The 19,172-nt window shown below is 46.1% G+C and overlaps 2 protein-coding genes across 4 annotated transcripts in view; one reads left to right on the top strand and one right to left on the bottom strand.

Moving 5' to 3' along the window:
* ASIC2 (acid sensing ion channel subunit 2) overlaps nt 1-19,172 on the bottom strand; it is a 399,189-nt gene that overhangs the window by 284,909 nt on the left and 95,108 nt on the right. The window lies entirely within an intron of this gene.
* LOC143825564 (uncharacterized) lies at nt 705-17,889 on the top strand. Of its 2 annotated transcripts, none has more exons than XM_077313635.1 (8): nt 705-814; nt 1,529-1,696; nt 2,431-2,587; nt 8,427-8,623; nt 10,847-11,093; nt 12,830-13,104; nt 14,142-14,191; nt 17,388-17,889. In XM_077313635.1, exons 1-8 carry the CDS (start codon nt 720-722, stop codon nt 17,507-17,509), a joined length of 1,311 nt encoding a protein of 436 aa, XP_077169750.1. In that variant the 5' UTR covers nt 705-719; the 3' UTR covers nt 17,510-17,889. The 2 variants fall into 2 exon arrangements, with proteins under 2 accessions (XP_077169750.1, XP_077169749.1); XM_077313634.1 differs by having other exon boundaries at nt 10,844-11,093.

Here is a 19,172-nt window from a genome sequence, read left to right as displayed (position 1 = left end):
AGAGTGCCTTCATGTCCCCTCTCGACTTCCTCTTCTCCTGGCCAAACATTCTCAAGTCCTTCAGCCTTTCCTCATAGAGGCAGAAGACAGACAGACATGTCAACTACAACCTGTTATTACCAGAAGCCGAGAAAACTCAATCATGTTTGTACCTTAACTGTGACCAGCACTGAGAACCTTTGGCCTGAATTCTGTTGGGAGCAGAACCCAGAAGACAAACCATTGGGGTCCTTCTTTACCTCAAATCACAAGACACAAGGCACTTTTGGACCATTTCCTTGGTGAGGGATTGAGCCCCAAAGCCAACAAGCTGCCCAAAGGGGTTAAACTAATCTCTCCCTCACACTGCACCCAAATGGTCTGTGAGAAATCTCACAAGCACAACGCATGCAAAGCCACCACCTTGCAGCCCGTAATCTAGAATGCTTCCATTGTACGCCATCTTGTCCCACTCTTCCCATGCTCAGCAATATGGAGACCAGAAGCAAGGCAGGAGAGAAGATTTGGACAATCAGGCATCGGGGCAAAATCTCTGCATTGCCGTTGGCTCACCAACTCCCACTGGAGAAGAAGTTAAAAATGTGTTGAGTCCAGATCCAAACCCCTGCTTTGCTTTCGGGCAAGGCATGATTTCTCCGACTCCTGATTCCCCAGCCTCTAAAACGGCTGCACCGTAAGTAGTCTTCAAAACCAATAGTGATGTCATAAAACCGCTTCTGATGTGGCAACAGACAAGGCGGGTTCTGAAGAACAAGAGCTGGCCAGGCCGGGCCACGTCAGTCAGGGAGCACACAGGTCAGTCGAAGACCCGCAGGTGAGTGGGGCAGGGCATTAACGATGAAAAATGTAAGAGGTTCTGGGGCTTCAAGTCTGCCTAGAAACCATCCCCTAGGACCAGGCATCTGGAATCTGGCTGGAATTGAGCAGGGCACTCTGGGCCTCCTCCGAGGCACTGTCCCCTTGAGGAATGCTTCACGTGTTCTTTGCGTGAGACTGGGCACTGGAATTACGGGGCCAAACCAGCACCCCGGTGAACCATCCCTTCGGTTTAAACAGAAGCAGATGGATGCGCTGGTTGGCTGTCTAGTGAGCCAAATGAGCAAAACGCCTCATGAATGATGTGCAGCATTTCTTGGGGGCCTCATGCAAATGGAAGTCCCCTTGCAAATGGAGGAAGCCCTGAAGTCCTGATCCATAGTGGTGGGGAAGAAAAAGGTCGAAGCCTTCCCCCTGCACCATTTTGCTGCCTTGAAATGGTCCCCTGGAGGGACTAGTTGGCTCGAAGTAATTTACAAGTAATCCACTAGCACAAGGGTGGCCAATCGGTGGCTCTCCAGATGTCCATGGACTACAATTCCCATGAGCCCCTGCTGCCAGCAGCAGGGGCTCATGGGAATTGTAGTCCATGGACATCTGGAGAGCCACCAATTGGCCACCCCTCCACTAGTACACCGTCATTAAGCCCATGGGGCGAGCAGCATCTCTTTGGGCCTGTTTCCAGGATAAAACCGAGGTTAACAATTTTCAGGTGGGGCCGACAGTTCTCCCAAAATGACAACTGTTCTCCGGTCTACAAGATCAGCTTCCATGGAGGGGAGGAATTGGAGGACACACCCCACTTCGTGAGGGAGGCAGCCCCATCTCTTTGGGGGTCCCACTTCTACTCCTGTGTTCACTGCCCAGACAGAAGGAGGAGGTAAGTAAGGAATGACTGCAGCTCGCCCTAGCAGGGCAGTAGATCTCAGGTAGGGTGCAAGAGATTGGTGGGTGCACCAACAATGTGACATTACTTCCTCTGGAAATCCAGAAATGACATCATGTCACTCTAGGATTCTGTGGAGACACCATGTCTTTATCATAGAGTTTCTACAGACTCCTAGTGTGGTGTTACAACACTGGGATCATAGAGTTTCTGCTGAATCCTAGAGTGCCATCACCTCACTTCCAGGTTTACCCCAGAAATGACATCATGCTGTCCACACAATAGCAATTTCCCCCTGCTAGTCTTCCTAGTGGTTGGTGGGTTGAAGGATAAAGCAGGAGAACTGGCAAACCGGGTATTGTGAGGTGTTCCTAGCGGACTTTTCTTCTCTCGCAATGTTCTGAGCCTGAAACAGCAAAGTTCCATATTCAGTTCTCGCTTCAGAATTAAACAGGAGGAGAATAATAAATAGTGGGCTCGATCCAGCAACATATTTTGCTAACTTGTACCCACTTCCTCTCTTTGTTGCATCCTGCATCCCACATGGGGTCTGTCATCCCCAGCCTAGCCTTTTGGGGACCAACCCCTCCTCCCTTTTTCACTAGCAGGAAAGCTGTCTGGAGCCAACCCAATATTCCTGCCTCTTCCCACACACACAGGCACCAAACCCTTCAAGAAAGCAATCAATAGGACCAGCTCAGAACCCTTCTTTCCATCTCCCTCCCCAGGTCTATCTACAATTCCAAGATGGCTTTTCACATCATAGGAATCCATCGCAGGGATGACTTTTTCAGCAAGCGAATAGGGCCGCTTCAGCGCCAACTGCGGAACGGGGAATACGGCTTCTTCAAGTATTCGCCCATGTTTGAAAGCGATTTTGTTCAGGTAAGCCACTGAGGTGAGGCAGGAAAGGGGAAAGCCAAAGAGATGCAGGGAGAGAGGTTTCATTTCCAAAATGAGCCATTTCTCAGGCTCAATTCAGGTTGGAAGTCGCACACCAGGGGTGGCCAAATGGTAGCTCTAACCCACGGACTACAATTCCCATGAGCCTCTGCCCCTCTGGCAGAGGCTTGTGGGAATTGTAGTCCATGGCCATCTGGAAAGCCCCAGTTTGGGCACACTGCTATATGCATAAGTCAGTAAATGGGGGTCCGCACATTTCTGCATGGCCTGTGACTCATCAAACCAATACATCCCAGAATTTTAAGGGAATTATATTATATTAACTTTCATAAACACACATACTTATTAGAAGAATGAAAAGTCTCTCTCTCTCTCTCTCTCTCTCTCTCTCTCTCTCTCGCTCATATATATATATATATATATATATATATATATATATATATATATATATATATATATATATATATATATATATATATATATATATATATATATATATATATATATTTGACATCTAATTCAAGATTGGAGAATAAGTACACACAAAGCATCTCTCCTCACAACAGGCCCCCTTTGAGGGAGGTGGGGCTGAGAGAGCTCTGAGAGAAACTGCTCTGAGAACAGCTCTGATAGGTCTGTGACTAGCCCAAGGTCACTCAGCTGGCTACACGTGGAGGAGTGGGGGATCAAATTCAGCTCTCCCGATTAGAAGCTGCCACTCTTAAGCACTACACCAAGATGGCTACACCTGGTGCTGCCTCCACTTCCCCTGTGCAGCCTGCTAACAGCAACTTCCTCCTCCCAGCCTCCTTCTTTGGGTCCACAGCTGTCTTTTGATGGCCCAGGCAATGAAGCAGCCTCTGCCTTCCCACTGGTGTCCCAGCTCTCCTTCCAACCAATCAGGAGGGCCTCATAGCAGTATCATGCTTATCATACATGTTTTCCCTACAGTAGGCTCCAATTCCAGGCTCTGCTGTTGGCGAACTCTGATTGTCGAAGGTTTTTCTTTTCTCTTTGATCGCTAATTAAAACTGTGAGCAGAAATATTAGATTTGTTGCCTTTTAATAGAGATTAAGAGTTAAATTTGGCCTCCTCGTCTTGCTTTAGAAAAGATAATGAGCACATATCGGGTGTAATCTTGGTTGCATCCATCTGATTAGCTCATCAATAGTTAAGTGCCAATCGTTTATCTAGGTAATAATCACGCATTTAAATTAAGGAAGATTTAGCATAAGAGAAGGCTGCAATTTGTCTGAAAATGCATTGATAAGTAAATCAGATTTCTCTGTATGGAACTCTTGGAAGAGATTAGGTGAGATTTCTCTCTCTCTCCCTCTCTGCAGATCGATTCAGATGGGTAGCCATGTTGGTCTGAAACAAAGGTTAAAGTTTGAGTCCAATTGGATTTGAAAGACAAAAAGGACCATTTCCGCACTGGGAACTTTGCAGCCCTGGCTGCCATACGGGAGCACAAATCTGGGGTGGATGAGGAGCACCAGGCCAAATTCTCCCCTGGTGGGAGCAGGAATAAACAAAGCAACCTGCCCCAACTCAAAGTCCAGCCTGCAGCCTGGCGCAGAACCTCCAGTGCAGAAACAGTCAAGGTTTCATTCTGGGTATAAGCTTTCGTGTCTTCTCGTATCTGAAAATGCCCAAAATGAAACTTGGTTAGTCTTAAAGATGCCACTGGACTCCAACTCTGTTCTGTTCTGTTCTGTTCTGTTCTGTTCTGTTCTGTTCTGTTCTCTTCTCTTCTCTTCTCTTCTCTTCTCTTCTCTTCTCTTCTCTTCTCTTCTCTTCTCTTCTCTTCTCTTCTCTTCTCTTCTCTTCTCTTCTCTTCTCTTCTCTTCTCTTCTGTTCTGTGTATTTGTGTACACAGATTGGTGTATGCACAACGATAGCTGAGGGACAGGATTTCAAAACTTCCCACCGTTTTCTTTACTTGTCAGTCATCGTCATGTGGTGGAATCTCCCACTTACCTCCCAATGTCATTTTGTCATATTTGAGCACCTGCCTCCAAGTCCAAAATAATGTTTTTAATTACCACAATTGCGTTATAACGCCATTCCAGTGTAACAAAATTGTCCACACACACACACTGCCATGCTTTGCAGGCCATTATGAAGCTGCTGGATCCACGAAATCCCCATCACCACCATCATGTACCTCCTCTACCAGCAAAAAGGAGGCCAAAAGGGGAGAATCCCTTCTTGCCTTTCCCTCTTCCCAGGAGAGCTCGGCATAACTGCTCAGTAAGTCCTCCTTGGGAAAGAGGTCTCAAGTGAGTGAGTGAGTGAGTGAGTGAGAGAGAGAGAGAGAGAGAGAGAGAGAGAGAGAGAGAGAGAGAGAGAGAGAGAGAGAGAGAGAGAGAGAGATGGGTTGATAGAAATATTCCTAAAAGCAGTCTTAAGACAATAACCCGAAAGCTGGTTTTCTTTCAATTTTATTTATTCTAACAACTAGAAAGAAAGCCCATTGCAACCAGGAATGCAATGGGAGCTAGGACCCAGGGAACACTGGGAGGTGCAGATCTCTCTCTCTCTGTCTCCATCTCAGCAGGAGCCATAGCAGGCAATCAGGGCTGGTTTGCGGTTTGGCGGGGCTCTCTGTGTCTCTCTCTCAGGTGCTAGCTCCTGCAGCATCTTAGAGCAAAGTGGCTAGGAGGGAGTACAGGAGCTGTAGGTGCAGGGCCAATCAGGGTGCTGCCAGCAAAGGCCTGATTGGCCCTATTCTAACGTGGACAGCTAGGACACTCTCTACCCCCAGGCTGTTTCACAGATATTAAGAGGAACAATGGATAAGGATAAGATTGATAAATGTTAGGGGCTCTGATGAATTTGCCATCTATTTTTGCAGTAGCTATAGGGTTAATTTTCACTTGCCTGTATTTTCTAATGTCTTGTCTAATAAAGAGAACTATTCCTTTGTTTCAATAAAAGATACTCTCTGAAGATTTCCTGCCTGGTTTGCTGGTCTTAGTTCAGAAAATAGAACTCCCAATTAATTCATTCGTGAGATCAGAAATTCAAGGTTGCAAGATGGCTTTTATAAGATAGATCCTGCAGATAGCTGAAGCAAAGTCTTTAAATAGATTAAGTCTTACAGAAATATTTAGTCCAGGTTGTCTATTTGTATGTGAAAGTAAAACATCTTGTTATATCCTAAATGGGTAGTCATTTTTTTAAAGTAATTACTGTAGAACTAATTGCTTTAAAAAAAAGGAAAAGAAAAGCCATTGAAACTTCTCTGGTGGCATGGCAGTGAAACTGCTGCCTGTAAATAATTTAAAATAGGAAAATGACACCCATGTGGGCAGGAACTTTGCAATGCAAGGAAACCCATGACTCTCCATCCACATGTTCGGCTAATGAGCTTGGACTGCAACTTTTCCAAACACACTGGAGAAAAGCAGAGTTGAGAAAAGGCATACTGGGCTTGACATTATGCAGATGCTCCAAAGATGGACTGTAGTCAAAACATCCTAGTGAGAGGCGGTATATAAATTGAATGAATAGAAAAATTAATGAAAACAAAGAAAAACCTCCCTGCAGAATCAGCCTGAGAAGACAAGCCATTTCCCTCGTAACTAGGGCTAATATTCCCCAAGCCTTTTTTCTAAAACATGTTCTGAGGTTCCCATTGATATTCCCAACAAGCAGACTGCTAATGAAAGAAATCTCTTTATTCAGGCACGAGCAAACCAGGACTTCTCCAATTTCTTGCTAAGACTTAAGTCATGCCTACTCAAGCACCCCTATATCTCCAAACCCATCCCTCTTCACCCCTGATTAAATTTGGGCATGAAAAATCCAGATGACATCCCTCCTGTTCTCTTCTCCTGGCTCCCAAAAACAAAACTACCACCAGATACAACAGCCCTGCCTGGGCCCCAAGGATACAGAGATACCCAGAGCCCAAGCACCAACAGATTTACTACCTCCCCTCGAATGGCAGAGGCAACAAATACCAACCCCGCACTCCCCATTTAATGAACCCTAGTTGACCTATCCCAGCTCACTATAAGCAAAGACATATAAAATGAAGTCACAATCATCATGGCAAAAGTGTCGGAATACATACATAGATACAGGGTTTTGACACGCATCTGCCAAGGAAGAGCTCTCCCTTTTACTTGACATTTCCTTATTATGGGCTGGAACCAGCACAGAATCTCCGCTAGCTCTTTCGCGCAAGAGGAAATGCAAGAAAAGGACCGTGCGGTAGCCATTTGCACCAAGTCAAATTTCTTTTATCCCCACTTGCAATTCTGCTCACAAAAGCCAATTCCTGGCCACTGTAAGACTGCAAACTGTGCTGAGATCATTTATGTTTGCACATCATTTCCTTTGCACATCGCTGGACCCATGCCTAGATCTGCTTCTCAAGCATGTACAGGTGGACCTTCAAATGGTGGCAGGATAGAGCCGCCGGCTACATTGTTCTTCGCCATTGTCTTGCTGCGTTCACAGAACAAAAAGGCAGGCAGACTATCTCCTGGCCTGGGCAAACAGTTGTGTAAGAAGACAAACACCTTTATCCTTCTCCACTTGTTGAGGGTCTCACCAAGGCCAGACTCAAAAAAGGTAGAAAAAGCATAGCTAATAACCTGGATTATTTTCATAATGAATAATGTGCATAATAAGGATATAAGGCTGTCTGGATTTGGGTAGCTGGAACACGGCTAAGCTGAGTTATACAATTATATTAGTTATATATGATCTGGGTTGTGAAGAAGCTTTTCTCTCAAGCCCCAAAGGATATGGACTTAGGAAACACGCAAGCCTGTTGTGACTGTTTTGCAGTGTATTTTTGCAGATAAAACTGTTCCCATCCGCCACAGTTTAGAGGCCACAGTTGTTGTGGGCTCACTCTCAAGATGCCATTGGGGGTGCCATCTGGTTTGAGTTGCATGGATGACTTTCAGGTTGGTGAGGCCTGATGAAGTGCAGTTTGCCATGCCAGGCTTGTCTCTTGCCCCTCATGGCTAACAGTATCATGCCCAGCTGGGCACCGTGGTTAAGAGCAATGGCCTCTCATCTGGAGAACAGGGTTTGATCCCCCACTCCCACCCCACATGCAGCCAGCTGGGTGACCTTGGACCAGGTACAGTACTCAGAGCTCTCAGCCGTGCCACCTACCTCACAGGGTGCACTGGGGGGGGGGAGAAATGTTGACTGTTTTGGATTCGGTCAGAATTGATTTGCACTGAATCCAGATCAACTGAACTGCCCTTCACTGGTTGGGATTTGGCCAAATCGACTGAACTAAATCCAACACGGTCTTACCTAAAAGTGGCATGATGGTGCAGAATATGGCTGGGAAGCAGAGCTGTGGACATGCCCACCTGGGACCTCTCCTCTTCCCCCCCCCTCCAAGCCCACCTGGGACCTCTCCTCTTTCCCCCCCCCTCCAAGCCCAACATTGGCTATTGAAGTAGAGTCAACTTGACCATATATGGTCATATCATTCCAATATATCTTTAAAATATATACAAATTAATTAACTCCCTCCAATTCAGGAAACCTTCCATGGCCTCCATGAAACCCCAGGGTTTCACGAAAAGTTGATTGAGAAAGCCTGGACTAGCTTCTGGTGATAGGAAGGAAACAACTTAAACCTGACCATTTCAAGTAACTTATGAGTGTTTCTTTCTGCAAAACCTTTACAATTCCATTGGACATTGCTTCCTCTACATAGGAACAACTGCACACACACAGACACACTCACATGCACAGTTCAATAAGGAGTGACAGGGTGGTTAGACATTCCCCATGTTGAAAAGCTGGTCAACTGTCCATTTCCTCTTCCCTGGCCCTCAGATCAGCAAGCGTGGCGGTCCAGTAGAGATCACTAATGAGGAGCAAATTGTGACAGTGGGTATCAGCTTTACAAGCCCTGTCCTCTTGATCCCTGATGTCCTGCTTGTGGCACGGCCCGTTTGCCTGTCTGAAAGCCAAATTCTGCGTTATGGAAGCAAGTATTCTCCTCAACGCAAAGTGAACTACGAGCTAAGCAGGTGAGTTGCTCAGCCTGTTTCTACTACATGTTCAGACGGCACCCTCAGGAGGGTGCACCACGGGAAGCAAGGGAAAGCTACTCAGTCCTCCAGGGAATCTCCTCAGTCTCACCCCACGAATGATACCACCATTACTGTGTTAAACCATTCATCGGTTTTGGTGGCGGACATCAACCTGTGGCTCCAAAGGAAGACAGAATGATGTTCTAGTCCTGTAGAGATTAAGGAGTATCGTGTTTTCCCAGAGTTGTGGTTTATGTCAACCTCTAAGGCCACCCTTCAGAGACACTTTGGGACCCCACTGAGGAGGGGGGGGGGAAAGGAGTATAAATGTGTATATCATAAGTCCTGGTTTCCAGTTCAGTCTCTTTAGCAGCTGTGGAATCATCTAACAAGTCTTGTTGAAGAAAACGCAGTAGCTGCATTCTAGCGCATTTCCTACAGGTCTACCAAATTCTCCTTGACGTTTCTCATTAAAAATGAGAACACAGAGACAAATGTACCCCCAGGGTCACCCAACAAATATAATTTCCTCTGGAAAGGGAGTTAAGGAGGGCTATATTTTAGCACTTCTCCTTTTCAACTTTTTAATAAATGATATGGGTGGTGTTCTGAAGAACCCTAATTTTCATCCACCCCAAACTGGGGAGAAACATATTTCATTACTATTATATGCTGATGCCTTAGCCTTATTTGCCAGAACCCCAATAGGTCTGAGAGGAGCCTTCGGGCCCTAAACCCCTACCACCAAGCTCATGGTAATCATGAGAAGACCAAGGTGGATACACGAATAGACTGAATCCCCATGTTTGGAGACTTAACGGATCTCTGACAGAACAGGTTCAACAATACAAATACCTTGGTGTCCTGTTCCAGGCAAATTATCCAGGCAAGATCTGCCCATATCAATAACATCTCCTTAATTGTGCAGAAAAGCGTAAGCGCAATTAAAAAATCCTTTTGGCAGAAAGGAGGTTGCGGTTTACCAGCTGCAATGAATATCTTTAAAGCTAAAACTCTCGCTCAAATCACTCGTGGGGCATCAATCAGTATAACTGGCAATTTAGATAATCTAGAAAGTGTCCAATCTAAATTTCTGAGGTCAGTTTTGCAGGTATCAAATTATGTTTCAAACGCAGCAGTTAGGATTGAGACGGGATGGGTAAATGTTCAGTCCAGGCTTTGCATTTCTACCTTTATATTTTGGTTTAAATTGCTTTTCCCACAGCAGGGTCTTGCAACTTTAATTCTGACGGACTCTTTTGTTGCACCCAGGCAAACAGTACTCGCAGAAAAACTGTGCTACCCTAGTCTCTCACACCAACTGATTTTGGCCATGGGCTATGCCAAGGCTCCAGATCTTGTCAAGGCAAAGGTGATGGAAGTAGAGAGGCAACATAATCTCAATAAAATCCATGACCCACTCTTTGGGAAAGATCTATTAATTAGGAACACATTAATGCCATACCCAATTAATGTTGCAAATTCTGAACACATGAGATCTCCCCCCCCCCCCCCCTCTGCATATCTGAGTGGGAAATGTAACGGAGTCTCACTCATGGATCTCACCTTTGCATCTGCAATGAGGGTCAAATTGAGACCACTGAGCATGTCTTATTTGAGTGCAAATTATATAATTGCATACGTACAGGAGTTTTAGTACCATTGCTTATAGATTGCCCCTGTGGCCTGAGAAACCAACGCCTACAACTATTGTTATCGGATTCAAACAGTGAGTGAACAAATCAAGTTAGCTAGACTAGCTTGGCTAGCTGCTAGAATCAGAAAGAACTGAGCTGTTAACAGAGTCACTCTATAGTTGATTAATGTTGACTGTTCACTACTAATCTTTTATACTCAGGTTACCAGCTTTCTTGGGCCTGCCTTTTAACTTTTGACCTTACTTAGCCGATATACCTGGTTTGTTATTATTGCTGCTATGTTTTATCTGTTATCTTTTTTTTTTTTGTATTCTTTTGGTCTGCGGCTGTGAATAAACTTGATAAGAACACATATGTTTTTAAAATGACAAGCCAGTAGACTTCACCCGCCAACAATGCTGAATGACCGAGGACCAAATTCACTCAAACTGGTAATAGAAACTGGGATTTAATATATATATATATATGTTACCACTTCAAAGCCCAACGTCCAACAGCATAGGACAGTCAGTGGCAGCTGAAAGTCTTACATGTGTCTGAACCCAACCTCATGCCCCAGCAGGTTGTTCCCTTTGAGCTTGGTGAAGATCTCCATCCACAGCATCGATAAGCAGCAGCTGAAATTTAAGCTAGCCAGCGGCCGCAAATTCTATCTCCAGCTGTGCCCCGAATCGTACAGGCGAGAATACCTCTTTGATTCCTGGATCAAGATCATCCACTTATTGTGGCCACCCTCAGAGATAAAGGCTGCGATGGAGAAAGCCACTGAGGCCAGGCGCAGTAGAATCCCTCTACCTCCGAAACCTAAAGTAAGTCCTCTGTGAAGGACAGCCATTGAGGAGAATGGGTGGGGAGCAGAACAGGAAGGTCAGGAACCGGGGAGAATGGAGTCAGGGTCTTTGCGTCTGCAGACACAGCAAGGGTCTAAGGCAGGGGTAGTCAAACTGCGGCCCTCCAGATGTCCATGGACTACAATTCCCAGGAGCCCCTGCCAGCATTCGCTGGCAGGGGCTCCTGGGAATTGTAGTCCATGGACATCTGGAGGGCCGCAGTTTGACTACCCCTGGTCTAAGGTCTCATCTGACAACTATTTTCTGAAAGAGTCCATTTCTGGAACTGGGGAAGGGTTAAAACATCACCAGGATATAAGCAAAGGGGTCTAATCTTCTCTCCTCCTCCACCTGACCACCATTAAGGGGTCAGTATGATATGAGGGCCAGAGTGTTGACCTAGGATCCGAGAGAACTCAGATCAACCCCCACCCAGCCATGAAGGTGGGTGATCTTTGACCAGATAGTTGACTAGTTACTCTCTCTCGGCTTAGCCTACTTCACAGGGTGCGGTGGAGATTTTTAAAAAATGGACAGTAGAATGGTGGAATAAAGGGGCACAAGAAGAGACCAGGTTCAATTTAAGGTATCACTTATCACATACAGAGCCCTTCATGGCCTTGGAGACGTGTGCTGGCAGGGGCTCATGGGAATTGTAGTCCATGGACATCTGGAGAGCCACAGTTTGGACACCCCTGCCATGGGACAATATCGTTTGGCATTCCAAACATGCATATCACTATCACACCCATATGTATATATATAAACTTAAAAGAAAAATTCTCTCCCTACAAATAAATATTGTTAAAAAGAGGAAAGGAGTTACAAGAGCAAGTTATAGATTGGGTTTAATTAGGATCTTGTTTGCTCTCAACTAATTTGGCCCTTATCTTTTTTGCAGCCAAAAGCAAAGTGTGATATATCATAGGTAATTAAAGGCTCCGTATCAGACAAAAGCTTAGCTGTTTTATCAGTGATTGTTAGGCTGCTATTGTCTGAAAGCCACTGGCCCAGAAATTTAGCTCTAGGTTTCATTTATAATCAGGGCCGGTTTATTCATGTAGCACATTCTACGGGCCTCACACTGTGCCTCTTCCCCCCTTCCATGGAACAGGGCTGTAGTCACTTTCCTCCCCCCTTTTCCCTCTTTAAGGACACTCCAAGTGACACCCCTTTCCACTGGGGGGGGGGGCTCTCCACCCCTAGTCTGGCTGCCCCCACTGCAATAGTATTCCAGTGGACAGAGCCTCTGTTGTTGTCTGCTCTGGGGAAGAAGGTGTTTGGGAGTCGTAGAATCATAGAGTTGGAAGGGAGCTCCTGGGTCATCTAGTCCAACCCCCTTAGCAGGGTGGAGGAAAGTGGCTGAGGCCAAGAGACGGAATGACTGTTGCTGTCTTCACTGGAGGAGAAAGCATTGCAGGACCCTTGCTGGGTCTCAGGGTGGGGCCAGGAGAGGAGGAGAGGCCTTGGACAGAACGTTTGTTGCTGTCCGCACAGGGAAGACCATGTTAAAGGAACCTTTGTTGGCTCTCAGGTTGGAAGAAAAACAACCAAAGTGGAACTGAGCACCTTGGGTAAGAGTGGTGGTGTTGGGGAGCCTCAAACTCTAGTTAACCTCAGAGTGAGGGATTAGGGCGGAGTCCTTGAAAACATAAACCTGCTTTCTTAGCATCCCACCACGCTGGCTGTCCCATGATCTATTCTTTCCCACCCAGGCTCCATCTCCTAAGCGTCCAGTTAAGAGCACAACGGCCTGGAGCGAGCTCATCCTCCCCAAAGAAGACAAAGAAAAAAGAACCATCAGCAAGGCCATGTTTCCCCTGAGCTTCAGCATGGCCAAGTTCTCCAAGAGCTTCAGCAGGGCCAGGTTTCCCCTGAGCCTGGGCAAAGCACCGCAGGCCTTGGAGGAGGAGCCGGCAGAGAGAAACGCCTCCTACTGGAGCCCATCGGGAGAGGAAGTGAGGCGTGAGAGCAGCCGTTCCGCTAGGAGGTATCAGGAGGCGCCGGTCTTTGGTGGGAGGTGCTCAGGAGACAGTGCAAGCTCCTTTCTTGGAGGATCTTGGAGGCACAATCCAAGATTCTGCCTTATACTGAATCATGCCCTTGGATTATCAAGGCCAGCAATGTTGGCTCCAATTGGCAGTCGCTCTCCGGAGTCTCAAGAGAGGGTCTTCCCCATCACCTTTTAAGTCCAGGTGCCTCGGATTGGACTCACGATCTTCTACATGCAAAGGCCATGTTCTAGCAGTAAACCACAGCCCTTACACCTGCCACTTATCCACTAAACTGGTATTGCTGTGTGGTCTTACTGTGTCTCCTCCATCTAGGAGAGCTGATTCCGTCTCCCCACCCCTCGCTCTCCAATCCAGGCCTCAGGAGGTAGATTTATAGTATTTCCAGCCACAAAGTAGAGCAACACACTGCTCTCAACATGGGATCTCAGTCCAAACCGGTTGTCCCCTGTGGTGTTCTCCCCGATAGCCCGTATACTGTCTAGACCTATTTTCATGAGCTGTGACATGCCAGTGTGATCATCCGGTCCCTATGCATGTTGATGGCAGCTCCTGGCAGGGAAAGATGAGACAGCACAGGATGTGATCAACATGTAGGCACGTGTGTCAAAACATTGTGGGTGAGAGGAGAGGCATATTCCGTCCAGAGATATCATTTTCACGTGCGAGAAGCCGTCCCACTTCTGAATCGGTTCTGACTTAATCAGTCCTTAGTGCAAAATGAAAATCCAGCAAGGTTTTTTCTGGGGGGGTGGGGGTGGGGGGTTCCTTGCCAGTCTTGAATTAACCTTTGTCCATGACACAAACTACAAGGAAGTGTCACACGGAAAAAAACAATTTGCAAGTTCAACATCTGTGAAATGACATACACATGAGTTTGAGGATCTCTTTATGCATGTGAAGCGGGCGGGCGGGCGGGCGGGCGGGGGGGGGGGTTCAGACACACTAAAAGGGAAGGAAAGATTACGGGCTTTGAAAAATGGCTTTCTGATGTTTCTTTTCATCCCCATTTCAGAAGACCCGCCAAAGAAAGTCATCCTAGTCGGAGCAAGTCTGGGCAAAGAGGTAAGAGTTGCCCAGAGCTGTTTGTTTGACATCAAAAAAGGGAATTGGATGTCTCCGTGACACCCTACGATAGGCCACAGGCAGGCTGAGCTGGAATGAAATTCAAAACCAATTTGACAAAACAGATAAAACAGAGCCAGCTTGGTGTAGTGGTTAGGAGTGCAGACTTCTAATCTGGTGAGCCAGGTTTGATTCCCCGCTCCACCATGTGCAGCCAGCTGGGTGACCTTGGGCTCGCCACAGCACTGAGAAAACTGTTCTGACCAAGCAGTGATATCAGGGCTCTCTCAGCCTCACCTCCCTCACAGGGTGTCTGTTGTGGGGAGAGGAAAGGGAAGGAGATTGGAAGCTGCTTTGAGACTCCTTCGAGTAGAGAAAAGTGGCATATAAGAGCCAACTCTTCTTCTTCTTCAAATACAACATGGCAAGTTTCAGAATTCTTCCATTCATCTTTTAGGACAACACAGTTTAGTCATTGTTTCCTGCCAAAGGAAGGAAAGCAACCACACCAGCCAAGGTGTGAAAGAAAAGCCAGAAAAGGTGCTGTGCGATACCCCAACTACATGATAGCCGTCAACATGGGTGGCTTGAAAAAGGATTAGGCAATTCATAGAGGCAAAATGCTCGCCATTTGCCAAACATGGAACCCCAGAATTTAGAGGCAAAAGAACTTTGCTCACGAGGATGCTGGGGGACAGAGATGCAAAGGTCTGGAGAAGAAACAGTAAAGATTCAGGGAAATATAACATTCCACCCGCTCCCAAGGACTTTCCCCCAGTTTTTACAATGGGAAATTGGGCCAAAGCTGGAGAAAAAAACTCTTATGAATTACATGTTTTTAAAAACAAGATTAGACATAAATAGCCCTTAAATTTAGTATGCATTTCTGCACCTACAAGGGTAACTAATAGTCATGAGGGGAACAAATGGCATTTTCACAGATTTTCAGCTGCTGCATGCCTTCGGTTGTTCTTTCAACCGGAGGTAGTTGACGTTGTTGCTTACCTCCTTCAAACCACTGACACAGTTGAGTAATGCGTCATTTATTGCCCTATCTTGGGCGGGAGGGGGGAGATCAGAATCACACCGAGCTGGAAGAGACCATAAAGGGCCATCCCATCCAGACCTCCCCCCCTTCTCGGGCACCTAAAAACCACACCCTCCTTACAGGGGCTCATCCACTCTCCTCCTAAAATCTTCCAAGGGTGACTCCACCACTCTCCGAGGCAGCAAATTCCAACTACGAACAGCCCTCACTGTCAGAAAATGCCTTCTAATATTTAAGTGGAACCTCCTTTCCTGTAATTTGAACCCTTTGCTCCTAGTCCTTGTCTCTAAAGCTGCAGTAAACAAGTTGGCCCCCTCTTCAACAGGTCTACCTTTTATGTAGTTAAAAACAGCTATCCTATCACCCCTTGCCCATCTCTTCTCCAAGCAACACATACCCAGCTCTCTCATCCTCTCCTCACACGAATTCCAGCCTCTCAACCCTCCTAATAGCCCTTCTCTGAACATCTCCCAAACTGGCAATATCCTTGTTGAACTGCGGCCCCCAGAACGGGACACAATATTCCAAAGAGGTCTAACCAATGCGGAATAGAGAAGCATTATAACTTCCCCTTGCTCTGGATTCTCTGCTCATAACAATGCAGCCTAATATCACACTGCCGTATTGCACTTTTGGCTCCTATTTAACTTATTTTCCCCAGAAGGAGGTGAGGCAGAAACTGAAAATGGAGCTTCTTTAACCAGATCGCAAAGATTAAGGGATATGTGCTAAGATCAGCTCGCGGTATGGCCTGGAGCACTGGAAATATTTGCAATTTTGCTTGTATAAAACTAAGGCACATTTAATATGCTATGCAAGTTATAAAGGATGTATCCTATGTTGTTAAAGGGGAAAAATTAGCATAGGTTTGATAGGAGGGTAAATATTACATATAGTTCAAAAATTCTCCCAAATTTCCATTTTTTTCTAAGAAAAAAAAAGAAAAAATGTTTGACTTGTCCTGTGGGTTCAAAATTTCTGGAAACCTTTCATCTCTACTGGGGACAGGCAGCCAGAGACAATTATTTATGCTCCCCCCCCCCAGTGGGCCCAAAGCAGCTAACATTGTCCTGCTCTCTTCCACATCAAGAAGAAGTAGAAGAAGAAGAGTTGGTTCTTATATGCTGCTTTTCTCTACCCGAAGGAGTGTCAAAGTGGCTTACTTTCGCCTTCCCTTTCCTCTCCCCACAACAGACACCCTGTGAGGTTGGTGAGGCTGAGAGAGCCCTGATATCACTGCTCAGTCAGAACATCTTTATCAGTGCCGTGGCGAGCCCAAGGTCACCCAGCTGGCTGCATGTGGGGGAGTGCAGAATCGAACCTGGCATGCCAGATTAGAAGTCCGCACTCCTAACCACTACACCAAACTGCAACCAGGCAAGGCAGGTTTGGGTGAGACTATGACTGGCCCAGGGTCACCCACAAGCTTTCAGGGCAGAATGGGGATGCAATCCAGGTCTCTTAGATCCTAAGAACTACACCACAGTCTAACAAATGTACAACTGGCTCTCTAAAGGACAGGCTTTCTCAACCAGGGTTTTGTGAAATCCTGGGGTTTCTTGATGACCCTGGAAGTGTTTCCCAAATGGGTGGGAGTTAATTAATATTTTATAATTTAAAAAAATTGTTAAACATTTATTGAGAGATATGATCACATACGATCATGTCAACCCACCCACCCTTCCCAAAATGGCCATTGGAAGGGGTGGACAGGGGAGGGGCCTGGGTGGGCATGTCCACAGCTCTGCTTCCCAACCATATTCCGCACCATTGCACCACTTCTGCAGTTTCTCAAAGCCTGAAGCAGGTTTCAGGAGTTTCTCAAGGGTAAAAGAGTCGAGAAAGGCTGACTTAGGAACTTTCCAGAAACACAAGAGTTGGAAACAATATATTAGTAAATTTTTTTAGCTGCTCCAGCAAAGGAAGCACTTACATTCTTAGCAAGAGGCCAGTAAAGACCGAAATGTCATAAGGACAATAAAAAGATATCAGTGCCATCCTGCCAGATGTATGTTTCCCCCTTAAAAGCACTTTGGAAAGAGTGCAATTGTTCCATTCCCCAGCCTTGTGCAAATCTCACGCCTGCCTTAATCCATGCTGGTGTTTTCTCTCTCTCCCCCGTCCCCTCCCCCTATCTTCCGTATTCAGACACTAACCGGAAGCCCAGCAAGCTCCTCTCTCTCATCAGATCCCGCTCCTGGGGCAGCCCCAAGAAGGTTATCCAAGGTGTCAGATCCCAGTCCAGAGAGAAGAGGCTGTCAGCAAAGTGAAGGGAAGAGATTCCACAAGGAGCAGCCTGTACCACATCTATTTTGTACCCACTGCCTGGCCAGGGGGGACAGCAAAGGAGGAGCAGCACATGGGGTGTGCACTTGCGTTCTTATTAATAAAACATTTGTTTGGTTTTCTTTGCTTGTGAGTGGCCTGCCCCTTTGAGAGATCCGTGAATACAGCCTCTGATAGTTTCCAAGTTTCGCCATGTCCCTTGCTAGCTGATCCAGATCCTGATATTAGTCCGACCGTGGCTAAAATCCAGGCAGTGGCCTCTACTCAAGAATTGGAAAGAGAGGATGGGATCTGGAAGACAGGCTCTCTCCAAGGCCACTGGGTCATTGCATTGTTAAATAAAGAATAAAATATTTGTACTTTGCCTTTTGCTTCTCCTGGAAGTTTTATATCTTGAATAACATCTTGTTGGTCTTCAAGGTGCCACCGGACACTAACTTTGTGCTGCTGCTTCAGACCCACATGGCCACCCACCTGAATCTACCTCCCAGGTATCCGGCAGGAGGAAACTCTTTTATCTTGGCAAAAGCAAACTCTTTTATCTTGGCAAAAGCAAACTCTTTTATCTCAAAGGTGTCCTGGGGAAGGTTCCACCAAACCGTGCATCGGAAAGGTATTGTCTACATGGATGTGAAGTCCTGGACACATTAGAAAAATAGAATCATAGAGTTGGAAGGGACCTCCTAGGTCATCTAGTCCAACGCCCTGCACTATGCAGGACACTCACAACCTTATCGCTCATCCACTGTCACCTGCCACCCCCTTAAGCCTTCACAGAATCATCCTCTCCATCAGAAGGCTCTCCAGCCTCTGTTTAAAAATTTCCAAAGATGGAGAACCCACCACCTCCAGAGGAAGCCTGTTCCACTGAGGAACCGCTCTAACAGCCAGGAACTTCTTCCGGATGTTGAGACGGAATTCCTTTTGCATTAATTTCATCCCATTGGTTCTGGTCTGTCCCTCCGGAGCAAGAGAGAACAACTCTGCTCCATCCTCTACGTGGCAGCCTTTTAAATACTTGAAGATACCTGCATTAATACCTAGATTAATCCATTAATCCATATTGTATTAGACTGTTGAGCCTTTTCAGCCCAACGAGCTGCAGTTCAAGATTATTTCACAGGTTTAAATCCAAGGTGCAGAGCTCAGTGCCTTGCTATAAAATCCACATTTATGTGAAAAGGATCTGACGAAGCTTGCTAGAGTTGCCAAGTACTTTGGAATATGCCAACGGTAAACAGTCGATGTTTGCCAATGCGGAAGTAACACGCTTAGATTTGTACAGTATAATTTTTCTTTTGGTATTTAGCTCCGTTTCCTCTGATTCAGATGTTTGTTATGCCAATAAAGGTGTCTGCAGTCCTCCCACCTAAGTCGCTTAGAAAATATAAAATCCACAATAGAAATGGGTGGGGGAGCAACAGAAAAGGGATGCAATATAAATAAGAAATACCAGTGCTGTAGCAAATTGAATGGCAACACCTTACAAATAGATATGAAATCATTACCTTTGTACAGCATCCAATGATCAAATTATGTTACGTAATAAGTCTGTGTGATCAGCCATCCTATCTTTTAATTAGAAAAAGAAATGCAGACATCTGCTAAGAAGAAAACATTTGGATGGGAAGGCGTGTTGCTGGGAGA

The sequence above is a fragment of the Paroedura picta genome, chromosome 16 (genome assembly GCF_049243985.1).
Source record: "Paroedura picta isolate Pp20150507F chromosome 16, Ppicta_v3.0, whole genome shotgun sequence".
Classification (NCBI taxonomy): domain Eukaryota; kingdom Metazoa; phylum Chordata; class Lepidosauria; order Squamata; family Gekkonidae; genus Paroedura; species Paroedura picta.
Note: the sequence above shows the minus strand (reverse complement) of the source record. Positions and strands in the feature narration are given on the sequence as shown.